This window comes from Numenius arquata, chromosome 12 (genome assembly GCF_964106895.1).
Source record: "Numenius arquata chromosome 12, bNumArq3.hap1.1, whole genome shotgun sequence".
NCBI classification, from domain to species: Eukaryota; Metazoa; Chordata; class Aves; order Charadriiformes; family Scolopacidae; genus Numenius; species Numenius arquata.
The window spans coordinates 29460849-29471594 of NC_133587.1; the positions used below are offsets into that span (position 1 = coordinate 29460849).

Consider the following 10746-nt stretch of genomic DNA (forward strand, 5'->3'; position numbering starts at 1 on the left):
GAGCTGGGCTGGGAAATGTGGACAACAGATGAAAGGTGAAATGCAGATATTTCCCCGATGTATCTGCTTTCCGTAAAGTAGGTTCCAAGTAAATTGGGGTATGTTTTAAAGACCACAAATTTATACCCATAAATTACTTCTGCCCTCTCTGAACCTTATGTTAAAACTCAAGTTGTTAAAGAAAGGGACTGGGAAAGTTCCTAAAACTGTCAGGTTATAAAGTAAGCATTCATCTTTTAATCCAGCGTGACAACTCTTTGCCACAAGTAGTATCCATGCTAAGCGGTAAGATACATCTGTCTTACTGTTTAAAGGGGGTTCACGTTGTCTGGAGCGGGAATGGCAAACTCTAAAAGAACTAACAGTTTTCTTTATTCAGGTTAGACATAACAAATATGTCAGATACAGCAGTTAGTCTAGAAAAATACATTTAAAAAAATCTTCAGCAGACCATGCTCCCTGTAACAAAATCTTTCAAAACCAATTTTACAAATTATTCTACATTAATGTAAAAAGAAAATCTTAAACTTAGCATTATGGATTCCATCAAACATCTATCTATCAAAACATGAGTTTCACTATTTGTTGATGTTAGAATTCATAATACATTTCTCTAATGTATCCTGTACATATTAAATAACCTAAAAGGCTCCTCTTGTAGTGCATTAACAATTTAGCAAGCACACTCAGTATTTCTCCAGTACCATTTGCATTACAGTTATTTGCCTGCAAATGTAATTAACATCTAAAAGTGCACACAGTTAGGTCCCCCCTCCCTCCCCATAACCTGTTTCCCTGCTGAAACCCAGATGTCCACTGGAAACATTATGCTACTGTAGCTAATCTGCCCAGGATTAGAAATGTGTGACTGAAGTGTTCTTAACTATACAGGAACTGAATTATATACAAGAATCAAAAGGACAGCCTATATTTACATCAAGAAACTTCCACTACCACAACATTATACCAAGTAGTCGATACAGCGTTACAGTTGGTATTTACTTAGGATTTTAGCTTTAAATCAGTATAACACAAAACTTAGCTCTGGAAATACCCTGAAAAAATGAATATGTTTATTAAATATGACTTCTATTATGCCACAAGACAAATATCCGTTGCTGGATATTCTTACAGGTTCAGTGTTTGAAATAGTGTGCTGTTCTATAAAGCAACTAAGAAATTCCAGAATGGTTGCTGGGGGAAAGAAAAAGAAAGAAAGAAAAGGAAAAAAGGGGGGGGGGGGGGGAAGAGGAGGTACCAAGTGAGGAATTAGATCTGAGTAACTAAACCAAACTGTTAGCACAAGGTTAAGACAGTCACTGCATGCAGAAACCCCTTGGAAGAGTGTCATACTGATCCGAGTAGGCTGTAATACACAAGCTTAAAATGTAACTTCATTGAATTTTTCCATATCAGTTGGTTTTCCCTATCGAGTGGAAGAATTTTAAGATTAAATTCCAGATTATCCAGTTTGAGATTAATAGCTTTACTCTCCAAGAAATCCAGTGTATGAACCTATATTACATTTTTCCAATACTACTTAAAAAAAGGCAAACTATAAACTTTTCAATTCACTTTTTACATTGAACTTTTCAAAGAAATCCAAAGTGTTGTCTTTAATTCGCATTAAAGTGGTCAAACATTTCTCCTGTTTCTCCCCTCCCCAAAAGTGCAAAAAACAAGTTGCTGCTTGGTCCACAAACATAATCCATCACATATATTCCTTCTGATGGAGCACTGCTGCCAGCCCATCACTTCCAGTTTCTACTCCAAGAAAAATGTCAGCGTCCAAAGATGGAATTCAATTCCAGTAGAATTAATTCTACAATCTGATTCTGGTATACTGTGTGGACTGCTATGTTACCACTCTCTTTCTCTGGTTTTAATAATGTTGGACCAAAAACTATTGCTACACTTTGATAGGTCATTCGGTTCTTTTCTCCATTTTCTACAACTCTGAAAGAGAAGAAAATACACAAAAAGAGACTTATCAGTGTTAGAGTAATAGGATGACAGGAAAAAGACACAGTCCAAAGCAAATGACTATTCACATAATATTTAATGAGTAGTCTCATTTTTAGGACATACAGCTGCTGTGATTCCCCTCTCTACAAAAAAGTTTTGTTTTCAAATGCTATTCCTGATCCTCTCACAATCCCTCGACCGTAAGGGCTTGGCAGTAAACATCACAACTAGGACACAGACTGTCTAAAGTCTGTTTGGTGCTCTGCAAGCTTGTATAAATACAGGCTGATAGATTGCTTTCATCAAGTCCAATATAGGCAAGAAAAATGCAATTTGGAACAGTCACTTAGTACTTTTAATTGGATTATTTAGCTTCAAGGAAGGATCAGCCATACAAAGCCATTCCTTCTATCTGCTACTTACCTCTTCAGGTGTCTGAAGAGTACCTGCATAGTGTCCTGATTTGGTTTTGGCAACTGTTTGATTAAATCTTTAACAGCATGGACACGCTGCCTCGGTTCTTGTTCTGCAAAAGGATGAGGTGTAGAAACAAAAATTCAGTATTTTTGTTTAAAACTTTAGCATAAAATTTAACAGACTGGGAATAAAAGCAAATGTTTTGAAGTGCTAATATAATATGAGATAAAATACTGCCACCTCCTGACCAGACCTTGCATTACTGACAGGCAATTTCCAAAACAATGACACAAACTGTACACATTGAGCAGAGCTTATACAAAAAGCACAGGTGTGTTTTCCAGACTTACTTATTGCATTGACAAAGTCATTGAAGTGATTATAAGTGAACAGCGGCTCTGGCAATTCTCTGAAAAACATCTTTAGAGCTCCTGTGATGACATGAATATCTTCCCATTTACTGTCATTCAAGTCTAGTTTCTCATCTGAGAGAGAAAAATGAATAATTAATGTTAACATTTTAACTATTAAAGCTTTTCTTTTTTTTTTAAAAAAAAATGAACTTAACTACTCTTCTGTATTTATTGCTTTTAAAGCAGCAAAGACTCTCTGCTGGGATACGGAGCTGCAGCAGTAAAGGGGGATACAGAAGCTCAACCACTACAGAGATGGCCAAACTCTCCCTGCTGCACTACACGCAGCTCCCCCACACCAAGGGCTTTTTCCAGAGGGGAACAGGAGCTGCTGACATAACACAAAATTCACTGTTAGACCCTGTCACTCAGGAAATGAGAGGTCAGACTGTAGATGGGCTACTGTCCTCTTCCTGGTTACAAGCTGATTCCCACTGAACAAAACACTGAGATAGAGCCACGTGAAAGGGGTTTACACACAGAGTATGGCAAAGAGGAGCCAAGCACCCACATACTAAAAGGCAGTAGCAAATCTCACTAAAAAGCATTAACTTATAATTTTAATGCTAGTTTAATATGCTTACTGTTTTTCCACAAGATACGAAGTTCTTTTGTTTGAAATAATCCTCCCCACCCCCCCCAAATTCTATTGCCACCTTTCTTTAGAATTATGTTCTAGCAGTCTCTACATTCTACATAAGACCAAACACCTCCAGGATACGAGGGTTTTCAAATGATGTCCATTATACACAAAGATTCTGCAATTTTGAAGTAATTTTACTTCAAAGATGACAATTTCACACGAAAGACTGCAGTTATACATTAATTTTTTTTTTTCTGAAGCTTTGAGTGAACTTCAACAATTTGAAAATATATGCAACTGTAATAAAGTTGAAGGAAGCTTACCATGATTGACTGCAAATCTTAGCTTCTGTATCACTGCAAGATTGCCACTAACTCGGTATAAGCCGTCAACATCTAATCCTAAAACAAAGGGATAAATCCATTTTAATACCTTACACATGTATGAATTCTGCAATCATTAGGGCTGCCTCTTTATATGCCTACTCAGCAAAAAGAAAAGAAACCCACTTTGTAGCAAAGAACACTTGGTTCAACAAAAAAACCCAACAGCAACAAAAGAAGTTAAACTAGCTTTTTTGATGGGCAGGGCATATCAGAAGAGCTTTGGTTTGCTGACACAGGTTTGCTAGTGTCAAGCTCACAATAACCTCCAAAACTTCCTACATAGTAGACCAGCAGTAATGAGGCAGTAGCTCCAAGTTTCCCCAATGAGACTAGGTGTCTCATCTAAGATGCTGTTGGTGGGTGGGCAGGGGGTATACGGGAGTCCAGCATGCAAGAATCAAGTATTTTGTGGATGTTCAATTTTTTAATGTATGGTTAAGAAAAAAATCAAATCAAGTCATGCATAGAGAGCATCTCAAAGTTGCCAAGTGACCAGGTTTGCATGGAGAAGGAATGATGTGCATGCACACTCATCACTACCCAACCACCTACAAAACTAAAATGGGTAGCCCTTGCCTTTACAGTACTGCACACTCAACCAGAAAAGAAGAAAACTGCGTCTCTGTGGTTGCTACTGCAGTTACTCAGAAGTGATTAGGAGGTAAAGAATTTAATTGAAACGCCAACTAAATGCAGCATGTGAGTCAGTGCCACTGAGAAGGGTGAGTGTTGCCAGAATACCTGCAGGTCCCTGTAGCTCCTCAAGGAGTTGTCTGATGCAACACAGCACAGTTACCAGCACCATCTGACATATCCCTTTTCCCCATAATCCACTAGTCATTCCTTTATAGAAAGAACTGATTTGAAGTGTATTGGCAGTAGGAAGGAGAGTTGGAGAAGTGGGGAAAAAAAGCTGTTCATTTCTGTTAGGTTCCCCTCAGGTATTTAAAAAAGGAAAACTTCACCACTATCTTCACTGCAGTCCTGTCTTTAAAATAAAAAAAAAAAAAAGAACAAAGCAAAATAACCCCTTTCTCACAAACTGCAGATCACAAATGGAATAAAGCCTGCTGTTACAAGCAAGGTGGCAGTTTGTTGAACAGGAATAAGGCAATGGAAGCAGTTGTTTTTCCCCTCCCAGGCCATAAGATAGCAGCGTTGAAAAAGAGGACTACAGGCTGCAATAAAATCCTAAATGAAGTTCCCAAAGAAATGCCTTAAAATTCACACATAGTATTCCCCTGTAACACTTACCCTGATTCTCAAGAGAATGTTCTCAGATTAACAGACTGGTATATATCTGAATGATGATTATGGAGATTCCATAATCCGCTCTCAGTCATCTTTTCCAAGAGATAGGGCAATCACAACAGCAAGACACAAGCAAGAAAACCCACACATTCTACAGCCAAGTCAGAAGTCACAGCCAACATATTTTCAACAAAAAAGTGAAGATGTCCTTTACATCAGACAACCCAGAATGTCATATGTAGCTTTTAAACATGATTTTCTGTTATTAGACTTATTTTCAATGACAGCAAACAAAAATTGAGTCATACGTGGACACTGATAGTCTCCAGAATTGCATAAAACTTCACATAACCATCTGTGTAACTGGCTGCAGGGCACCAAACCAATAGACTTGCCTTCCGGCAGTTAACGCATATACAGAGCAGGAATACAACGTTTTCCTAGAAGTTTGTTTCAAGGAAGTTTTAATATAAATGATTGTTAGCATGCTTAAACCTTCCAAAAATGAATGGCTGTGCTTTGACAGTCTCTCTTTTTCCATCTGGAAAAAAAACTCGATGGGCTGAGCTCTTTTATTACTTCTTGCAATAAAAATTACTTCTTTCATTAGAGTGTTGCTGCCAGGAGCCTGTCCTGCCTTCTCCTCCAGCTTGCAATACACTGAAGCAGATCGATTTCTCAGACATAAGATACCTCCCTTCTCCCCATTTTGGATCCCACTTACCTCCCACTCCTGAAAACTCATTGCTAACGACAGATACAAGTTTCAAATTATTTTCCCCAAAATAAGTCTACATTTTAAGCCTACATTCTAAGTCTACATTAAGTCTAAGCATTTTAAGGATCAAAACGTTCAAAATTAGGTAGTGTGGTGAGGAAGAGAGATTCAGAAACAAAAAACATCAACCATACCATGTTCCTCAACATGCTCAATGCACAGCTTCACGAACTTTGGCACCGTGCTGTTTTCTCTTTGACACAAGCTGGTGAGATTGGAACCAAACACTTGATCTGGAACCAAGTAAAGAGACTGATTTACAGTGGAACAGGACTCAAGTGACAGAACTAGTTCAGGTTAAAACAAACCTTTTAAAGGGCAAAGACTACTGGATACAATTGTCGTAGTATTAGAGTGAAAATAGGAAAGTTTTGGAAAGAGCCCTCAGCAGCTCCCAGCAAGAAAAAGCTCCCGGTGAGAAAGCGTAGCAGCAGTTACACAAACATGAGTGTGCAAGTAAGGAATTTTGCTAGTGAAATCATTTTAATCCATCAGGACATAATGTGGTAAGTCTCATAATCATTATTGTAATGAGAAGTGTAATGGATTCGAATGTCCTGTTACACTCTATTCCTGTTCCAAGTTCAAAATACATGTACTGTAATCTTTGTTAAAAAAAAATCTAAACTAGCCAAAATGAAAGCTTTTGGCATTGCTTGGGGAAAAACCCTGTAAAATTTCATCTTTCATTGCACCTACTGTTTAACCCAGCATTACGTATTGATTTACTTTAATGTAGCATCTTTAACTTCTAACAGTTTTAAGTTCTGACATGGGTTTGTAAATGACAGACCTTTATATCACAGAGCTCTGAATGGGTGTAAATATGACTACACATACGCAACCTGGCTGCAAGGTTGGAATCTAAATACAGATACTTATGGGCAAAGGTTATTTTGAGTCTTGTTTTCAAAACTACACAATCCAGGGGGAGTGTTTCCTATCCTGAACTGAAAAAAATGAAAATCAGCTTGGGCAGAGACCAGGTTTTTGCAGTGTCTTAGTGTATTCCAGCAACATGTTAAATCCTCTTGTTCAGGTTATGTTACCACCAAAATCTCTCAGACCCATTTCTGTGGTTTTCACCAAAGATGCCCTAATAATAGATGGCCTCCCCTGTTCAGATGCGTGAGACTGAAATAGGGTCTTGAGATAGAGAGGCAAAGCTCACACTCTTAAAGGGACAGAAGTTGGTTGTTTGGTGTTTTGTTTTTTTTTTTTTTTTTTTTTTTTTAACATGTTAAAGAAGGTATGTAAGTGGCCATCTTTGCAGCATGTAGTAGATCTTACTTCAGAGCTTACACAAGAGAGAAAACACTCTTGCATTTGCATCATCCATAGCATCTAGCCCATTTTTCACATTTAGTAATTTAAGCAGATTCTTTAACAGCATTTGCATATGACTAGCTCTTTGGGAAATCCAAACAGCACACCAAACCAATTACACAGTATGAAAACTGGCATGTAAAGGTATTATTAGCTGTGTGCGTATATGGCCAGTGCCCCGAAACACCTCAGTCCTGGTGCTGCTACTCAGGCAGCCAGCTGTACAAGCAGAATCAGTAGCAAGGGACTGAAAAAGCCCACGCAGTAGAAAGCCAGGCAAGAATGCAGCTGTAGCAGGTAAAGAATGCAGAGCAGGTAGCAGAAGAGAATACTAGTGTATAACAAACTGATTTGCTACAAATGCCTCTGACTTTAATAATTTCCACATACACAACAATAATATTTTTCCCTCAAATCTTAAAGTAACTTTTGTAATTTTGTTTTTCCACAAAACAAAAATTTAGCAGTTACTTCTCTGCTTAGTGCATGCTGTTTTGAGTGGTTTGGGGTTTTTTTTCTAGAAGTTTTTGGGTTTTTTTCTGCTCATACTGCGTTTGCCGAGTTTTCCATTTACTAAGCTTGTTCTGTAGCACCGACGAAAGTACACTGGGCTTTTAAATAAAGACTTCTGTATTTTTCATTCATACAGTAAATGTAAATCTGTAGAGTGCAGATCCAACTTTAAAAGTTTACACCATGCTTTTAAATAAAAACAAACTCTCCATTCCTTAATGTCTTTATTAAAAATCCAATCATCAGCACGCATGTGTACAAATTAAACTTGGCTTAGCGTTCACTGTTGCTAATGTCAGAAGTTACGTCACTGAGCCATGACATGAATACTAAGCCGTAAAGCAGAGCAAAACGTCAAATTCTGGGAATAATGCCTCATTATTCCAAACAAAAATTCCATCATTTACAGTTAAATTATATTTGCAGATACACAAATATATCAAATGCCACATGCAACAGAAGCACATCTGTTAAAGTATGTAGTTAGGCAAATCACAGAAGGATTTGGTCTGATATTTGCCTACCCATATGCTATTTTCACCCTAGTAAAGCACCACCTAACAAGTCCTGCTAAAGCACACAAATAAATAAAGTTTTACAGTGAGTACCAAGTCAATAATTTACACAAACACATTAACTTCAACTTGTTCAAATACTGTTCTCTCACAGTTTCTACAAGTGTCACAAATGGAAATATATATTAAATTATCAATTCTTTTGTAAGTTTGATTCAAGAATATCTTTAAGACTCATTGTTTGTGAAACAGTTTAAAAAATGTATACATTCAAAAAAGGTTAGGGAAAAAGATGTTTAAGTTAAGATTCCTTTAGCCTCATCCTGGTTTGCTTAAATATTTCATTCCTTACGAGATGGCATGATTGTCTGGTTCCACTCAGACTAAAATACCCTCACGAAAGAGATGAGCACATGCATTCAGCTCTGTGCCCAAAGGACTTCTTCCCCTTGTACGCACAAATGGTTATCAGCTGTCTGAAGTTTCCAGCTCAGAACAGCAAACCAAATGGATTCTCTAGCTAAGAACCACTCCAAGTCCAAACAGGCTCTTGAGCCCTGAATTTTCACTGCAGTTCTGCCAGTAATGAGCAGAAGGAGAGGACATCCTCCGTGAAGTTTAGTGGCAAGTAGCACTGCTCAGAAGAATAACAATCAATCACCACTTCCACTACACATTCAACAATTTTGTTAGAAGAACTATATACATGTGTTTTACTCTAAAACTAGACCATTTTAACCCCATTTTACACATGAACTATTAAAGTCAGATTTTCGAATTATTTCCTTTGTTAAAAAGGTTCATTTACCCTTAATGTAGCCTTTTTCACGGACAGCTTGTAATGTAGGGCGCCGTGTAAGAAACTTCTTGAGCTTCGTTTTGGTCTTTTTCTGATCTGTGGAATCTATATTGCTAGGTGTTTTCACTGCTGAAAAGAGAAACGCATTTGGCTTGAATATCCACAGACCCAACACTGCATTTATCTGCCAAGGAACCAACACCTTAAAAAAACAAAAAAACTCAAAAACATAAAAAACCTATTAAAACTTGCAATTTATCTACATTTTTTTCCTTAACTTTCTGGAACTCCTCGTAAATAGCATCCATTTTTCAAGGCACCAAGAGACAGCCCTGTCACAAAAAATTTGTAAAACCAAATGCTACCTGTGAAGCTAACTAAATGGAAGTTTAATATGGAATTGATATGTAATTTCAAAAATATAGCTATTTTTCAAAACTGGTACTAACTTTCATTAAGTTAACTATTTTGAAAGAAATAATTACTTTCTTGCAAATTACATATAAAGCACAGAAGTACGAGAGAAAATAGTCTGCCTGATTAATATATTTGTGTGCATAGGAAGAAATTTCTGTGGCTAAAAGAAATTTAGCTCCAGAATTCTGAAGATGTTATTAAAAATGTTTAGATTTCCTAAATAAGCCAATATAACATCATTAGCAGATTAGCAAAATTGCAGTTTAAGTTAATAGTGCAAATATTTACAGATGCTGTACTACAGACAAAACCCAAGTAAAACAGTTTAATTAGTTTTGAACATGTAAAAGGACAAAAGTATTCTTATTAAAAATAATTTATCAAAGTCAGAGAAAACAAGTGTCTAATTACTTCTGTGCATTTGACAACACCTTGAAAATAATCCATTTCACCACTGCCTATTTTCTCCTATTTTTTATTTGTCACACAGCAGGAGCTGAACACATTTGGTACTGTACTTTTTTTTTTTCAATTATGACTAATGAAACAAGGAAGAAAATCTCCTATCTGGCACCAAGATGTAGAATGAACTATATCAAAGCCTTTTGCCAAACTTGAGTAGTTTCTTTCCTCGCTGTCCTTTTGACTTCTTCTCTATTTACACATAATACTGAAGATGCAAGAAATAGAAACTGGCATTGCTAAAAATCAATTAATGGAAAATTTTCAACTCACAACGAAGTTTCTTAAAGTCTTTATTCTCTTTCTCTTTTTCTTTGTCTTGTTTTTCCACCCCAGGGGAATCTGGTATATCATCTTCTAACGCTTCATCAGACTCTACTACCTATTAGATTTAAGACATACAGTGATCAGTTTGCAAATTCGTAGAATAAAGCGTTAACAAATACATTTCCTGCAGACAGTTCTACAATATGCATTTCTTTCCCTATAATGATATTCAGTCGGTTCTTTCCTGAACTCTAGATGCTAAAAATATCTTCAGAGATGACGCCACTCTCACTGGCAGAGTGAATAACTTTGAGAAACACTATTTGATCATAAGACCCAATAAAGAAGTTTTGTTGGACACTGGACAAAGTACAACCCGTCTTTCATGATAACGCTTCATTACATCAACTAATTGACGACAGAAATGTGGGTTGTTGGTTTTTTTTCAAATCCAGTAGACAAACATCAGCTATTTCATGGTCTGCTACAGAAGGATCTGATTGGTAGAGCCTAAGAAACATTTCTAGAGCATCTACCCTATTTCTGATGTCTTTAATTAAAATTTTCTTAGAAGAAAATGGAACTACTAGTTGGAAAATTACACCACTGTCAAAAGATACACTGGACTCACTCTGAAAAAGTAAATATGCCAAT

The 10746-nt window shown here is 36.9% G+C and overlaps 1 protein-coding gene across 1 annotated transcript in view; it reads right to left on the reverse strand.

Moving 5' to 3' along the window:
* Positions 1 to 460: 460 nt before the first annotated feature.
* The window catches only part of ARHGAP12 (Rho GTPase activating protein 12), a 73707-nt gene continuing 63421 nt past the window's right edge, over positions 461 to 10746 (reverse strand). The window contains exons 11-17 of the mRNA XM_074156798.1: positions 10099 to 10207; positions 8956 to 9075; positions 5928 to 6026; positions 3702 to 3779; positions 2733 to 2867; positions 2389 to 2491; positions 461 to 1956 (exon numbers count right to left, since the gene is read on the reverse strand). Coding sequence (XP_074012899.1) covers positions 1782 to 1956; positions 2389 to 2491; positions 2733 to 2867; positions 3702 to 3779; positions 5928 to 6026; positions 8956 to 9075; positions 10099 to 10207 — 819 coding nt within the window. The 3' untranslated portion in view covers positions 461 to 1781. The remainder of the gene's footprint in view (positions 1957 to 2388; positions 2492 to 2732; positions 2868 to 3701; positions 3780 to 5927; positions 6027 to 8955; positions 9076 to 10098; positions 10208 to 10746) is intronic.